Source organism: Ranitomeya variabilis, chromosome 8, assembly GCF_051348905.1.
Source record: "Ranitomeya variabilis isolate aRanVar5 chromosome 8, aRanVar5.hap1, whole genome shotgun sequence".
NCBI lineage: Eukaryota > Metazoa > Chordata > Amphibia > Anura > Dendrobatidae > Ranitomeya > Ranitomeya variabilis.
The window spans coordinates 23,844,903-23,862,645 of NC_135239.1; the positions used below are offsets into that span (position 1 = coordinate 23,844,903).

Genomic DNA, 17,743 nt, shown 5'->3' on the forward strand with positions numbered 1-17,743 from the left:
TTCATGTATAAAAGGGCCCTTACGGTCTTGACAACCAAGGCTCCTAAACAGGAGATAAGCAGTGGTTGGATGTTTATGTTGCAGGTTATCGCCAGGGCTAAAATGTAACCTGTGTGATCTTAGTGCCCCCCTGGTGGATGCCGAGCTCTGAATACTCTTGTAGCCTCGCTTCTTGACTCCAAGTCAGCAGTCCCAAGTAATACCTTCTGTGTTTTCTCTTCAGCCGATCTAATTCCAGTTAAAGTGACGGTGACCGTCAGCCTAAACCAAGATGCGCAACTACAAGCCAAAGTCGTGAAACCATGGCACCCAGACATCTTGTGGAAGTACAATGGTGGGTAGTAGCATCTGGTATGTTATATCTATGGGGGAAAAACCCAAGAATGATCTGGATGAGGGTTAACATGTCCTACATACAGCCAGGAAATGCTAAAGGGGTGCAGAAGCAGCAGAGCTACCTAGGTCCTACTGCTAAAGGGGTCCAGAGCCTTCTCTACCCCATAAGACTCTAATATTACGAATGGTGAGGAGTGGACATCATACAGATGTAACAGTGGATCCCAGGAGCTTCACAGAACTCCGCTGGCTTCATTGTATCCAGTGGACATGAATATACCTGTATCCACTTTATTTATACCATCATTGTAACCAGTCTATACGAATATATATCTGTATCCAGTGTGTATGAGTATACAGTTGTGTGAAAAAGTGTTTGCCCCCTTCCTGATTTCCTATTGTTTTGCATGTTTGTCACACTTACATGTTTCAGATCACCAAACAAATTTAAATATCATACAAAGATAACACAAGTAACCAAAAAATGCAGTTTTTAAATGAAGGTCTTTATTATTAAGGGAAAAAAAATCCAAACCTACAGGGCCCTGTGTGAAAAAGTGATTGCCCCCTCACACTTCCCCCAAAACCTAAATTAACTGAGGTTTATCACATCTTTGGGAACCTGAGTTCAAATTCTCTAGCCACACGCAGGCCTGATTACTGCCACACCTGTTCCTGATCATGAAATCAGTTAAATAGGATCTGCCTGACAAAGTGAAGAAGAATAAAAGATCCTCAAAAGCTATACATCATGCCGCGATCCAAATAAATTCTGGAACAAATGAGAGTCAAAGTAATTGAGATCTATCGGTCTGGAAAAGTTTATAAAGCCATTTATAAAGCGATGGGACTTCAGCGAAGTGAGAGCCATTGTCCACAAATAGCAAAAATATGGAACAGTGGGGAATCTTCCCAGGAGTGGTCAGCCATCCAAAATTACCCCTAGAGCGCTGCGATGACTCATCCAAGAGGTCACAAAAGACCCCACAACATCCAAAGAACTGCAGACCTCACTTGCCTTAGTTAAGATCAGTGTTCATGATTCCACCATAATAAAGAGACTGGGCAAAAATGGCCTACATGGCAGAGCTCCAAGATGAAAACCACAGCTGAGCAATAAGAACATGAAGGCTCCTCTCAGTTTTGCCAGAAAACATCTTGATGATCCCCACGACTTTTGGGAGAATACTCTGTGGACTGACGAGACAAAAGTTGAACTTTTTGGAAGATGTATGTATGTCCCATTACATCTGGCGTAGAAGTGGTAACACAGAAAAGGAACATAATACCAACAGTAAAATATGGTGGTGGTAGTGTGATGGTCTGGGGCTGTTTTGCTGTTTCAGGACCTGGAAGACTTGTTGTGGTAAATGGAACCATGAATTCTGCTGTCTACCAAAAAATCTTGAAGGAGAATGTCCAGTCATCTGTTCGTGACCTCAAGCTGAAGCGCACTTAGGTTATGCAGCAGGACAAGGATCCAAAACACACCAGCAAGTCCACCCCTGAACGGCTTAAGAAAACAGAATATCAATATAATGGCTCGTCCTCGTTGTATGGGGCTTTGTGGGGAGATGTTTTAGCGCTACTCCTCGATGTATACATCCTATATGGGTACACCAGAGATGCCAGACTAAATGTAACACGTATGTTGATGGGAAGCAGTAGAGGATAATGGTGATGATGGGTGAACATGAGCAACCCTAGACCACAAGGGATATCAGGCTTATCTACTTCAACATTGTAAGCCACAATAGCTGTTACCTTTTAACATTTTCACTACACAACCCCATCAAGGAGGTATCCATTAACTTCCTCACTGGACTAGCCCAGCAGGGACATTTTAATTAACACCTTCACAACCATAGCTAACCAAGGGTGACATAATTAATACACTACCTGACCATAGCCCATTGCTATCATCAACCTCTTTACTGCTAGACCACCAAGGATCTTATAATCCACATCTTGAGCTAACTCTAGCCCACAGGGACATTATTAACACCCTTCACTATGTGAGCCCATCAGGGATGTTATCATGAACCCTCTGCACAATATAAGCCCACCAGAGGCATTAAAATTAATGTCTTCTAGGCCTAGTCTACCAGGTCTGTTACCTGCAGGGGAGATTCAGAATATATAGCCTTTTTCCAGATATATTACAGCAGAGCATATTTGTTTGAGTCACTATCTAATTAATTTGGAAGGGGGCAGACATGTTCTATGTACATAGGAGCATTCAGTTGGTTCTGCCCAACCCTGTGTCCCGGGCCATCATCACTCACGTCATTGAGAAGCCGGAAGACCTGAGGAGCAAATGGGACATTCTGGAGAGATCTGATTCATTAGATTGGTCAGCGTCAAGGTCAATCTGAGCAATCATTACTCAATGTTCCACTTGTTGACTTGAGTCCCTCACGGGGATTGCATGAGATTTTGGGAGTTATTGTTCCAATGCCTATTTATGTCTCACAAATTAACTCTTACATTCCAGGCACCTTCTTGAAGACAACATACAAGAACGATGTAAGTAGTGGGATAGTCCAGCTCAACTTCCATGTGGTGCAGCACAGTCAAGCTGGAGTTTACAGCGCTGGCTTCATGGGGGCCACCCCCCTCGTCAACGCCTTCTTCAGACTCATCGTAAGAGGTCAGATGGGATCTAAGCTTATATACATCGCAAGTCCCAGAATTGTGGGATGGATTTCCCCTGTAATTGCCCCCCGTGTTGTCTACTACAGGGTGTCCGGCTGATAAGTGGGGTCCATCATGTCAGAAGGATTGCCTGGACTGCCTGAATGGTGGAGTGTGCCATGATAGCAGTGGAGAATGCATATGTGCCCCGGGGTTCATGGGAACGCTCTGTGAAAAGGGTAAGACAACACTTTTTGGAAATCTATAGGGCTTCAGCTAAAAAAATAAATCATATCGGACTTGATTCTTCTGTAATTTTTCTGCCTCATGACCATTTATTGAATGTTCCTCTGGAATGTCTCGTCTTGTGTTTGGGTCTTGAGGCTTCTCAGTGGCTCTGGGTACTTTTCTCCATGACGTGGCTCTGGGTACTTTTCTCCATGACTGTCGCCATCCACATTGCTTCTGCTGGACTTTTTCTAATGACACCAAGGAACACAAAAGTGTTTGGAATGTTGAAATTTAACAAGTCTCTCATAGTTTTCCCAACATAGACCTTAGTGGCCGATCGCACCAACGTAGATGTGACGTGGCCAATTATTCATAGTTCATAGTTATTAAGGTTGAAGGAAGACTTTAAGTCCATCTAGTTCAACCCATAGCCTAACCTAACATGCCCTAACATGTTGATCCAGAGGAAGGCAAAAAAAACCCATGTGGTAAGAGTAAGCTCCATCATGGGGAAAAAAATTCCTTCCCGACCCCACATACGGCAATCAGACTAGTTCCCTGGATCAACGCCTTATCAAGGAATCTAATATATATACCCTGTAACATTATACTTTTCCAGAAAGGCATCCAGTCCCCTCTTAAATTGAAGCAATGAGTCACTCATTACAACATCATACGGCAGAGAGTTCCATAGTCTCACTGCTCTTACAGTAAAGAATCCGCGTCTGTTATTATGCTTAAACCTTTTTTCCTCCAGACGTAGAGGATGCCCCCTTGTCCCTGTCACCGGTCTATGATTAAACAGATCAGCAGAAAGGTCTTTGTACTGTCCCCTCATATATTTATACATTAACATAAGATCACCCCTTAGCCTTCGTTTTTCCAAACTAAATAGCCCCAAGTGTAATAACCTATCTTGGTATTGCAGACCCCCAGTCCTCTAATAACCTTGGTCGCTCTTCTCTGCACCCGCTCCAGTTCAGCTGTCTTTCTTATACACCGGAGACCAGAACTGTGCACAGTATTCTAAGTGTGGTCGTACTAGTGACTTGTATAGAGGTAAAATTATGTTCTCCTCATGAGCATCTATGCCTCTTTTAATACATCCCATTATTTTATTTGCTTTTGTAGCAGCTGCCTGACACTGGCCACTGAATATGAGTTTGTCATCCACCCATACACCCAGGTCTTTTTCATTGACGGTTTTGCCCAGAGTTTTAGAATTAAGCACATAGTTATACATCTTATTACTTCTACCCAAGTGCATGACCTTACATTTATCCCCATTAAAGCTCATTTGCCATTTATCAGCCCAAGCTTCTAGTTTACATAAATCAGCCTGTAATATAAAATTGTCCTCCCCTGTATTGATTACCCTGCAGAGTTTAGTGTCATGCTGGTGGGATTCATTGGGAGTTGGGATGGAGCAGTGTGGCTGCCATGAACGATTATTGTGTAGAGCAATAACAGTCCTAGATGCTTGATCTCGGCAGATTCTTATGTAATATGTAAGGGTGACTGTAGTATGGTCACGTCAGGGCGATGGATGGACATGTCATGTAATCATTCCACCATTATTCTCCTGTGTTCTGCAGCTTGTAGAGAAGGAAACTTTGGCAGAAACTGTCAGGAGATGTGTAAGAAAGAAAATGGCTGTAAGGGCCTCACCTTCTGTCTTCCCGACCCCTATGGATGTTCCTGTGGAAGTGGCTGGACCGGGACACATTGCCAAACAGGTACTGACTCAGAGAACATGCACATTGTGGCCTGTGGGCTTCAGGTCAGACTTGCTCACTGGAGGATCCTCTAGGTATGTGGCTTCCATGATGACAATGGAGGCACCCTCTGACAACCCACCTTCTCCATAAGAATAATGGAAGATAGTCACAGTCCCATGTACTTTTTGCTTTTCACATGGCAAATGCAAATAATCCAGAGAGAAAGCTACCGAAGGTGTCCCCCACATCGGCTATTACCAGCCCTGGCGATTCTGTGGACCCAGTGATTGGTAGCTGGTTTGGAGTATTCTCCGGCCTGAGGATGTGCTGGCATGGCCCTGGCATCTCACACATGTTTCCTGTATTGTGTTTCTACATTTTATAGAGTGTCCTCCAGGAATGTACGGAGCAAACTGCGCCCTAAAGTGCGAGTGCAAGAATGGGGGGTCCTGTAACAGGTTCAGTGGCTGCGTGTGCCCCAATGGCTGGCATGGGCAGCACTGTGAGAAGTCAGGTAAGATTGTCTGAATATAGCAGCCTCCAGAAGAATGTTCACAGCAATACAGAGTATTTCAGGAGCGATGTGTGCTGATCTTCTGGAACAGGCCATGGTTGAAGCAGCACAAAGTATTTCAGGAGAGAACTCTAAGCGTGTGCTTAAACGGGGGTATAAACGGTGTATTAACTAGTGAAAGGAGTACCCCAGTTGTAAAGCGGATAGAGCAAGGTCCCAGCAGCACAAAGTATTTCAGGAGTCAGAGAGGCACATTGTGCGGCTTGAAGACCTCGCTCCGTCCACTGAGTATTTTCGGAGAGATCTTATTGAGGTTGTAAACTGAGAGCGACATAGTGGAGACAGCAGGGGTCCCATCAGCACAGAGTATTTCAGGAGAGGCGTGCTGATCTTGTGGGGATTACACAGAGTATTTATGGAGAGATAATGTAGGGGAAAGGGGGGTTATATATTAAGAATTATAAGAATTATGGCATGAAAAGGGTTGAAGCCCTAGCAGCACAGAGTATTTCAGGAGTAGGGGACCACAATATAGTCAACGTAACAGGATAGGCAAAGAATAGAGATCATGTTAGTGGTTATATACTGAGAATTATAGAATGGAAAGGAGTCCAAGCGGCACAGAGTGTTTCAGGCAGAACAGTGATCCTTATGGAGACCACAACATGAGAATGACATCATCGGATGAGTGGGGTCCCACAGCCGCACAGAGTAAGAATCACTGTGACTGACCCCTGTCCCTCCTCCTCGCAGATCACCTTCCGCAGATCATTGATCTTCCGATCCAGGTTGAGTTCAATCTGAATTCCCCAGCGATCCTGAGCTGTGCCGCATCTGGGAAGCCTCAGCCGGTGCGGGAGAGTATAGTGCTGCGCCGCCCGGACGGGTCTGTCCTCAGCGTAAGTCCTGGGACTTGTAGTCCCACAGTTGTCAAGTCACAATCACAGGATCTGTCTGGTGATGACCCTTCTCCTGTCTTCTCCCCGTCAGGCCAGTCAGGCTGTGCTGGACTCGGAGCGCAGCACGTGCAAGTTCAATGTGCCTGCACTGACACTGTCCGACCACGGCTTCTGGGAATGTCGCGTCTCCACCAGCGGGGGGCAGGACAGCCGCAAATTCCACGTTGTGGTCAGAGGTATTGATCTTGAATAGAACTTGTCTCACACTTCTCATCTGATACAATTCCTACTTTGTGTTCATTTTTTTTCTTCAATATTTTCATGATCTCTGCTTGTTGTGAATAAGAATAAGATCTCAGGAAGTGGGGGAGACTTGTCTGACAGCTGTGAGATCCTTGTTGGATGGGTTGTTCCTTTCTGGATGTAACTCATTAAAGGGAACCTGTCACCTGAATTGGGCGGGACCAGTTTTGGGTCATATGGGCGGGGTTTTCGGGTGTTTGATTCACCCTTTCCTTACCCGCTGGCTGCATGCTGGCCGCAATATTGGATTGAAGATCATTCTTTGTCCTCCGGAGTACACGCCTGCGCAAGGCAATATTGCCTTGCGCTGGCGTGTACTCCGGAGGACAGAGAATGAACTTCAATCCAATATTGCGGCCAGCATGCAGCCAGCGGGTAAGGAAAGGGTGAATCAAACACCCGAAAACCCCGCCCATATGACCCAAAACCGATCCCGCCAAATTCAGGTGACAGGTTCCCTTTAATGTTACCTTTGCCTGACGGCAAGCAGAGCAATCGAAGATACTAAGTAGAATAGACTTGATAGTTACTTTCTGCAATTACAAAGAAACAGATAAAGGGTCCAGTGATTGGACGGTATAATTGCAACATGTCATAAAGCGCAATAGCTTGTCTCACTGGACACCCAGTGGCCATAGCTGGTACTGCATGTCTTACAACTGGATAATATTCCACATTGTACTTGGGGGAAATTTTCAGACCCCATTTTAGCCATTTGCCTCCTGCACTGATGCCGTAATTGTTATTACGTTCTCTCTCTGCAGTTCCTCCACAACCTCTGGAGCCGCCACGTTTGCTCGATCGAGGGAGCAGACATCTGATCCTCGCTCCACTTCATAATTTTACTGGAGATGGGCCAATTTCATCTATTAAGTTGCTGTATCGACCCAAGAAAAGTACAAACTACTGGTCCAACATTGTAGGTAGGAAACTCTTACTGTAACCTAAAGTCATAGGTCACGTATTGAGTATGGCAGAAAAAATACTCAAAGGAAAAAAGGTACCAAAACTTAATTTAGTAACCGTCACTTTTACTTCTTTATTATTTTCTTCATAAATCATTAATACACATGAAAATAAGAAATGTTTGTAATAAATCTGATCAGAGAAATCCATTACTTTCTCCCTCTGGACTGATCATGCAGTCTCAAAATTCTGAATTCACGCATATAATCTTCAGTGATTACAGTATTTCCGGTTACTGAGATATGAGATGACAGCTGGTGCTCATAAAGTTCTATGGAACCAGAAGGAAAATGTCTGTGTCGACCTCTAGATCCTCACACTTCATGGAAGGTTAAGACCCCCAACCGTCATCTCCTATCTCAGTACTGGGGTAGTTTGTCTTCTCTTCAATGAATACAGATGTAACCAATGAATTGAAAGTGACAGATCAGTCCTGGCGGAGAAAGAAGTGAATTACTCTGCGTAGATAAATTACAAAGTTGCTTATTTTCATGTGGATTATTGAGTTAGGAAAAATACAAAATGTAAACGAGGGTTACTCTTGAAAGGGGACTCGCACCATTACATTAAGTATTAATCTGATAGATATGGATTATACTGAGGTTTTATTTGTTTCCTCGCTCTGCCAGCCTTCATTATACTCCAGATCTGCTCTCACAACTCTACAGGTCCTAGTGAACTGTACAAGAGACTCAAAATACATCCCTACATTTTAGGAGTTTGCTGTAAAGATATTTTTGTCCACGAGCTTGGTGACTTTTTCCAATAACTACCAACAGAATAGTGAGTGCAGCTCTGGAGTATAATACAGGATGTAACTCAGGATCAGTACAGGATCAGTAATGTAATGTATGTACACAGTGACTGCACCAGCAGAATAGTGAGTGCAGCTCTGGAGTATAATACAGGATGTAACTCAGGATCAGTACAGGATCAGTAATGTAATGTATGTACACAGTGACTGCACCAGCAGAATAGTGAGTGCAGCTCTGGAGTATAATACAGGATGTAACTCAGGATCAGTACAGGATCAGTAATGTAATGTATGTACACAGTGACTGCACCAGCAGAATAGTGAGTGCAGCTCTGGGGTATAATACAGGATGTAAGGAAGGATCAGTACAGGATCAGTAATGTAATGTATGTACACAACAACTAAGCTTCTTATGTAGGTAGTACATATAGAAAACTGCTGGAATCTGCCTGCATGTACAGGGTGGGTCATTTTTATGGATACACCTGGGTGGGCCATTTATAAAGTTGGATCCAAAACGGCCGCCATGGTCACCACCCATCTTGAAAAGTCCCCCCACCCCATATACTAATGTGCCACAAACAGGAAGTTGATATTTCTAACCAATCCCATTTTATTTAGGTGTATGCATATACAGTAAATGGCCCACCCTGTATACAAGTACACTCAGCAGAGATTAATCTGTAAATTCAAACAATCACAGATTAATCTTCTTGCCTTTCTAGTGGATCCAAAAGACAACATAACACTTCCCAACCTGAAGCCGGTCACTGCTTACCTGGTGCAGTTTCAGTTGAGTCGACCAGGAGCTGGAGGAGAAGGGCCCCTGGGACCAGTGGCCGTGCTGCACACAGACTGTATAGGTAAATACGCACGTATATTGCTTGTCTATATTTCATATTGAATTAGTACTAGATGTCTGGCATTTACATGTCACAGGGAAATATAAACGTCCACAATGCAGAACATTGTCCCAGTTAGGCAGTTAACACATGCAGTACCAGCTATGACCACTAGGCGGATTGATGCGGTTACAGACCATGGCGCAGTCCTATCATGCAGTCGTGCTATTTGCCGCCTTCTGCCTCCTCTTCTTGTTTCCTATGCAGGAAGTGACCCCAAGACTATCAGGCTACACTGGGTTTACTTACAGTCTGTAACCATGTCAATATATAGAATTGCATTAGAGCTGTATACACAAAACAGTAAGAAGTTTTTCACTGGGAATATTCGCCAGGTTGGTTCATTTTTTTTGTTTCTTTTCTACAGAACCCACAGTGAAGCCAGAGATTAAGGGCTACTCCATAGAAGATAACACATTATACATAAACTGGCAGCTCCCCTCTTATAGCACTGTGGGGAGCGGTTACCTGCTCAGGATCTATCATCCCGCCAACCATCTTTTCCGCCAGGAGAACATAACCTCCATAGATGTCCTGTCCGCTCAGATTTATGGCCTCAGCTCGAAGACAGAGTTCACCTTCAGAGTCCTCATATATCACTGCACCAGCCTGGGGCCCCCATCCGACCCCTACATTATCATACTGAACAGCAAAGGTGAGAGCAGCCCCCTCCTCTAAATGAGAAGTGACCAAGTACAAATCCAATCACAGTAATATATATACACTGCTCAAAAAAATAAAGGGAACACTGAAATCCCACATCCTAGATATCACTGAATTAAATATTCCGTTTGCAAATCTTTATTCATTACATAGTGGAATGCGTTGAGAAAAATAAAACATAACAATTATCAATGTAAATTAAAATGAATATCCCATGGAGGTCTGAATTTGGAATGATACTCAAAATCAAAGTAGAAAATCAAATTACAAGCTGATCCAACTTCAGTGGAAATGCCTCAAGACAAGGAAATGATGCTCAGTAGTGTGTGTGGCCTTCACTTGCCTGTATGACCTCCCTACAATGCCTGGGCATGCTCCTGATGAGGCGGCGGATGGTCTTCTGAGGGATCTCCTCCTAGACCTGGACTAAAGCATCCGCCAACTCCTGGACAGTCTGTGGTGCAACGTGACGTTGATGGATGGAGCGAGACATGATGTCCCAGATGTATTCAATCGGATTCAGGTCTGGGGAACGGGCGGGCCAGTCTATAGCTTCAATGCCTTCATCTTGCAGAAACTGCTCACACACTCCAGCCACATGAGGTCAGGCATTGTCCTGCATTAGGAGGAACCCAGGGCCAACCGCACCAGCATATGGTCTCATAAGGGGTCTGAGGATCTCATCTCAGTACCTAATGGCAGTCAGGCTACCTCTGGCGAGCACATGGAGGGCCCTCCACAGAAATGCCACCCCACACCATTACTGACCCACTGCCAAACTGGTCATGCTGAAGGATGTAGCAGGCAGCAGATCGCTCTCCACGGCATCTCCAGACTCAGTCACGTCTGTCACATGTGCTCAGTGTGAACCTGCTTTCATCTGTGAAGAACACAGGGTGCCAGTGGTGAATTTGCCAATCCTGGTGTTCTGTGGCAAATGCCAAGCATCCTGCACGGTGTTGGGCTGTGAGCACAACCCCCATCTGTGGACGTCGAGCCCTCAGACCATCCTCATGGAGTCGGTTTTTAACCGTTTGTGCAGACGCATGCACATTTGTGGTCTGCCAGAGGTCATTTTGCATGCCTCTGGCAGTGCTCCTCCTGTTCCTCCTTGCACAAAGGCTAAGGTAGCGGTCCTACTGCTGGGTTGTTGCCCTCCTACAGCCCCCTCCACGTCTCCTGCTGTACTGGCCTGTCTCCTGGTAGTGCCTCCAGCCTCTGGACACTACGCTGACAGACACAGCAAACCTTCTTGCCACAGCTCGCATTGATGTGCCATCCTGGATGAGCTGCACTACCTGAGCCACTTGTGTGGGTTGTAGAGTCCGTCTCATGCTACCACGAGTGTGAAAAAACAACCAACATTCAAAAGTGACCAAAACATCAGCCAGAAAGCATTGGTACTGAGATGTGGTCTGTGGTCCCCACCTGCAGAACCACTCCTTTATTGAGGGTGTCTTGATAATTGCCAATAATTTCCATCTGTTGTCTATACCATTTGCACGACAGCATGTGAAATTGAGAAAGTGGGAGTAATAAGTATCTGATACACTGCGTTAAACACGTAAAGATCATACAATGTGATTTTCTGGATTTTATTTTTAGATTCTGTCTCTCACAGGTAAAGTGCACCTACAATAAAATGTATAGACCTCTCCACACTTTGTAAATGGGATAACCTGCAAAATGGTCAGTGTATCAACTACTTATTTTCCAAACTGTGTGTGTGTATGTACACTATATATATATATATATATATATATATATATATATATATATACTGTATATATATATATATATATATATATATATATATATATATATATATATATATATAGTGAAAAGATCTGCAATGCTGTAATCTCCTTTCATAGAGGAGTTTCTGTTACATTGTATCATTCTAGACAGTCTTCTCTGAGTTGAGCACAAATCTCCAGACATCCAGGTCTTGTACAAGGTGCTGGCTCTTGCCTTCATTGAGACACTGTCACAAACTCTCAGCTGTGAGTGATAGGTGATTTTTTTGAGACCATGGAGTCATCACCCTCAGCTTTTCCTGTAGGTTCTTTGCTTTCTTCCCATTTATCTACTATATCTATTGTGTCCACAGGTCCATCACCCCCCAAGGATGTCAATGCTGACCCGCTGTCCAGGGAGAGCGTGAAGCTGACCTGGTCTCCCCCTGATGATCCTAATGGAGGGATCATTAAATATACGGTGGAGAGCCGGAGGCTGGGGGCTCCCGGGGGGCAGCAGTGGGCAGACACGGAGGGCCACAACCAGACCTGGCACATCATCAGCGGCCTGAACACCAGCACCCTGTACCAGTTCAGAGTCCGGGCGAACTCCAGAGTTCCCGGAGAATGGAGCCGCATTGTGACGGCAGCAACATACAGCGACGGTAATTATGCTGTCTGGTATTACTAATGGATGTATTAATACAATTAATATTTCTGTTACTACCACAAGTATTACTGGCATTAATGCAACTAACACCAATACTACTGCAAAAGCAGATGCAGACGGTCACATATTTCATTTGAGAGAATCAGGCAGATTATGTAAATCATACTCTGATCATGGGTGTGACCAGGAGTGTGACCAGGGGTGTGATCATGGACCAGATCAGGGGCATGATCAGGGATGTGATCAGGAGTGTGATATGTGATCAGGAGTGTGATCAGGGATGGGATCAGGGGTTGATCAGGGATGTGATCAGGGATGTGATATGTGATCAGGAGTGTGATCAGGAGTGTGATCAGGAGTGTGATCAGGAGTGTGATATGTGATCAGGAGTGTGATCAGGGATGGGATCAGGGGTTGATCAGGGATGTGATCAGGGATGTGATATGTGATCAGGAGTGTGATCAGGAGTGTGATCAGGGGGTGTGATATGTGATCAGGAGTGTGATCAGGGGTGTGATATGTGATCAGGAGTGTGATCAGGGGTGTGATATGTGATCAGGAGTGTGATCGGGGGTGTGATATGTGATCAGGAGTGTGATCAGGAGTGTGATCAGGGGTGTGATATGTGATCAGGAGTGTGATCAGAGGGTGTGATATGTGATCAGGAGTGTGATCGGGGGTGTGATATGTGATCAGGGGTGTGATCAGGAGTGTGATCAGGGGGTGTGATATGTGATCAGGAGTGTGATCAGGGGGTGTGATATGTGATCAGGAGTGTGATCAGGAGTGTGATCAGGGGGTGTGATATGTGATCAGGAGTGTGATCAGGGGTGTGATATGTGATCAGGAGTGTGATCAGGGGTGTGATATGTGATCAGGAGTGTGATCGGGGGTGTGATATGTGATCAGGGGTGTGATCAGGAGTGTGATCAGGGGGTGTGATATGTGATCAGGAGTGTGATCAGGGGGTGTGATATGTGACCAGGAGTGTGATCGGGGGTGTGATATGTGATCAGGGGTGTGATGAGGGGTGTGATATGTGATCAGGAGTGTGATCAGGAGTGTGATATGTAATCAGGAGTGTGATCAGGAGTGTGATATGTAATCAGGAGTGTGATCAGGAGTGTGATATGTGATCAGGAGTGTGATATGTGATCAGGAGTGTGATATGTGATCAGGAGTGTGATATGTGATCAGGAGTGTGATCAGGGGGTGTGATATGTGATCAGGAGTGTGATCAGGAGTGTGATATGTGATCAGGAGTGTGATCAGGGGGTGTGATATGTGATCAGGAGTGTGATCGGGGGTGTGATATGTGATCAGGGGTGTGATGAGGGGTGTGATATGTGATCAGGAGTGTGATCAGGGGTGTGATATGTGATCAGGAGTGTGATCAGGGGTGTGATAAGAGTCATGGATGGATACTGTTGGAGAAATAGTGCAAAAACAGGGTCTTATCCGAGATTCAGATGGTTAGACACAATAAGATTGTACTCAGCAGATGTAGCCAGTTTATGGCTTATGATTAGTGTTGAGCATTCCGATACCGCAAGTATCGGCCGATACTTGCGGGTATCGGAATTCCGATACCGAGATCCGATACTTTTGTGGTATCGGGTATCGGTATCGAAACAACATTAATGTGTAAAATTCAACATTAATGTGTAAAATAAAGAATTAAAATAAAAAATATTGCTATACTCACCTCTCCGACGCAGCCTGGACCTCACCGAGGGAACCGGCAGTGTTGTTTGCTTAAAATGCGCGCGTTTCCTGCCTCCCGCGACGTCACGGCTTCTGATTGGTCGCGTGCCGCCCATGTGGCCGCGACGCGACCAATCACAGCAAGCCGTGACGTAATTTTGAGGTCCTGGAAGCCTAATTCTAGGCATTCAGGATTTTAAAATTACGTTCCGGCTTGTGATTGGTCGCGTCGCGGTCACATGGGCGACGCGACCAATCACAAGCCGTGACGTCACGGGAGGCAGGACACGCGCGCATTTTAAAATTACGTCACGGCTTGTGATTGGTTGCGTGCCGCCCATGTGGCCGCGACGCGACCAATCACAGCAAGCCGTGACGTAATTTCAGGTCCTGAATGCAGAAATAGGCATTCAGGACCTGAAATTACGTCACGGCTTGCTGTGATTGGTCGCGTCGCGGCCACATGGGCGGCACGCAACCAATCAGAAGCCGTGACGTCACGGAAGGAAGGAAACGCGCGCATTTTAAGCACAGAACGCTGCCGGTTCCCTCGGTGAGGTCCCGGCTGCGTCGGAGAGGTGAGTATAGCAATATTTTTTATTTTAATTCTTTCTTTTACACATTAATATGGTTCCCAGGGCCTGAAGGAGAGTTTCCTCTCCTTCAGACCCTGGGAACCATCAGGAATACCGTCCGATACATGAGTCCCATTGACTTGTATTGGTATCGGGTATCGGTATCGGATTAGATCCGATACTTTGCCGGTATCGGCCGATACTTTCCGATACCGATACTTTCAAGTATCGGACGGTATCGCTCAACACTACTTATGATGCATTTGCAGCGCCCCAGAGACCTGGTCGTTGCAGTGCTGATGCTCTGCCGCTAAGGGGGGTGTTGGTACATCTGATGCCACTGAAGGAGTTCACCTGACCAGGTATCACAGACACTAATACACTTCACAGTCTGGCCTCCAGGGGGAGCTAAGGGTGCTATGTATTAGGCCACTCCTCACAATCTGGTAAAACTGGGGGTTAGATAGGAAGTTAGACAGAAGCTGACTGGGTTGGAACCAGGCAACATCCTGTGGCAGAGGGTGTTGTAGGGGAAGATTCGGAGGGGTCCCTGTCAGGGGTGGGATCCTGACAGAGGCCTAGCGAACAGAGAGAACGTTACGGGACCGCGCCTGCACTTCATTGCGACGGTACCCCAAGAAAGGACAAGAAGCGAGGTTTATTGTGGAGAGTGAGAAACTAGATCAACGCAACAAGGAGATAACGCCAGTAGGAGTCGTGCTGTAAGACCGAGGCAACATCCTACTGAGGCCGGTGGCCGGAACGCCGAGGAAGTATTAGGCTCCAGGCAATACTTCAAACCACGGCAGGACAGTCAGTCATAGGCTGGCTGTCTCACCTAAATCACCTAAGAAGACATAGGGGGCAACATTTGGAGAGGGGCGACTCTAGGGTCCCGGAAGAGCTCCGAGCCTACCCGTCATACGGGTGCGTCCTAGCCATATCATCTGGGGGACGAAGAAGAACATCAGAATCAGTTGTGAGGGAACATCAGAAACAGACACAACAGTTGTGGGGACTATTCCGTAAGCACAGCAGGGGAGGACCACAACACACAAGCGCTAGAAGGTAGGTACAGATTTCCACCTGTAAAGAGAACTCTGGAGGTGCCATCGGACCGGCCGGTCTCAGCCAGCCCGGTTAACCGTACTCCGGATTGAGGATCCTGAAGCCTTCAGTAAAGAGGTAAAGAGACTGCAACCCTGTGTCCTCGTTATTCATCGCACCCTGCACCACACATCATCATTCTCAACTTCTACTGGACGCCCCTCAGCAGGGTCACGGACCGGGTCTAGCCACCGTGACAACCCCAGAACCGAGACAGAGAGGCCTGGTACCAGGTACCCCTCGGCCCTGGGACAGTGTGGGCGCTCCACATTCACTGCAGCAGATCCACAGGTCCAATGATGACCAACTGAAAAGAAAAAAATGGGTAGACGTGAATTCACTCTGTGCTGCTGAATAGTGAAAGTCCAGACATATGTCATATAGGTTGTGGCTTTATTCAATGCATTTTGGAGTTCTCAGACTCCTTCATCAGTTAAAACACCACAGATGTACCAAGAGTCTTGGATGAGGAGAAGATGGAAGAAAACAATTTCTCCATCTCCTCCATTCTGTCTGTCTGTGGGAATCAGACTGCACTCAGATGTCATCCAAGTGCAGTCTGATGATTTCCACAAACTCATTCAATTGCATGGATGAGTGTGATCCGAATATCTGATGCAAATCATGCATGTTGCAATTTTTTTTCCCACAGACCGAATCAATCATCAGACATGTTCACGGCACCATAGAATAACATTGGTCCGAGTGCAATCCAATTTTTTGTCTGATCGCACTTGGACCGAAAATATGGTGACTGATATTAATACTGATACTTATATTGATGCTAATATTAAATATACTGTCAGTGCTAATACCATTAAAGGGTTTGTCTCATCTTATTTAATGTAACCAATTGACAAGCAACGTTGCAGTTTACTTACGATTAAAAATCCTCTCTTCTCCTTTCTCAAGAACAGAAGGACTTTTAATTACTATTACTGATTCTTGTGTCATTATTAATATTCACAAACGAAATATAATGATATCAGTGACAATCACAACATTACTACTTCTAGTTATCATCATAGTCTGATACATAATAATATAATCTAACAATGTATTTAAAACATCTATTATTTATTAAACATTACTATTAAAATAAATTATATACCAGTCATTTTTTCTGCACCGGTCGCTTACACGGCCCTCATCTCCTCTCCACAGTCTGTGTTTCTGTTTCCTTGTGTTTAGTAATTTTCAGTAAACGCCTCTTATCTCCGCAGAGCCCCCCGTCATGGCCACCAGTGAGGAGGTCCGGAGTTTCAAAGCCTCCAGTTCTGGGCAGCAGCTTATCCTGGCGATCATTGGCTCTGTGTCAGTCACGTGTTTCACCATTATTGTCGCGCTTCTCGCTCTTTTCTGCATCAAAAAGAATTTTTTCCATCGTAGGAGAATGTTCACGTATAATTCCGGATCTGTAAGTAGCCCCTCCGACGTCAGATTTACTGGGTCATTACGGACAGTTGCCAAATAGAGGGCACGGCCATAGTCAGGCCAAATGGGTCAAATGTCCCGTACGAAATGAGTATTATGAATAGTAACTGATTTTGTCTTGGAGGACCAGGAGGTTTAGGCTAGACCCATGGAAAGAGAGGAGTTTCCCAAAATATAAAAGTATTTCCATATTTGTCCACTAGGGGGCAGCTTATACAGAGGCTATATTTTTCCACTCCAGCTAAAATATTAACCAACTGGAGCTTATAACAGTGCAGGAGCATTATAAGAGGAGCAGCTGATATCAGTCATGTATTTTACCTCTAGATTCTCAGCATTGGAGATAACACTAGTAATGGCAGATACCAGAGAACAGTAGATTGTTTTCAGCTCTCCTACAGTCAGTTTCTTCCTTGTTTAAAATGGCTGAAAACAGAGAACAATGTATACAATTAATTTCCACAGTGGAAATGTTTTCTGAATGACAGACTTTAGGGTTGTTTTCCATTTAAGATTTGACCAAACTGTAACAATAGCAAAAATATCAAACAAGTTTGTATCTCACAACAGAATCCGGAAACATGATTAACAAAACTG

General features: G+C 45.2%; 1 protein-coding gene across 1 annotated transcript in view; it reads left to right on the forward strand.

Moving 5' to 3' along the window:
* The window catches only part of TIE1 (tyrosine kinase with immunoglobulin like and EGF like domains 1), a 32,948-nt gene that overhangs the window by 9,651 nt on the left and 5,554 nt on the right, over positions 1-17,743 (forward strand). Inside the window, exons 3-14 of the mRNA XM_077277376.1 lie at positions 224-334; positions 2,831-2,986; positions 3,078-3,209; positions 4,797-4,937; positions 5,305-5,433; positions 6,187-6,332; positions 6,424-6,568; positions 7,400-7,558; positions 9,081-9,218; positions 9,625-9,912; positions 12,031-12,321; positions 16,936-17,129. Coding sequence (XP_077133491.1) covers positions 224-334; positions 2,831-2,986; positions 3,078-3,209; positions 4,797-4,937; positions 5,305-5,433; positions 6,187-6,332; positions 6,424-6,568; positions 7,400-7,558; positions 9,081-9,218; positions 9,625-9,912; positions 12,031-12,321; positions 16,936-17,129 — 2,030 coding nt within the window. The remainder of the gene's footprint in view (positions 1-223; positions 335-2,830; positions 2,987-3,077; positions 3,210-4,796; positions 4,938-5,304; positions 5,434-6,186; positions 6,333-6,423; positions 6,569-7,399; positions 7,559-9,080; positions 9,219-9,624; positions 9,913-12,030; positions 12,322-16,935; positions 17,130-17,743) is intronic.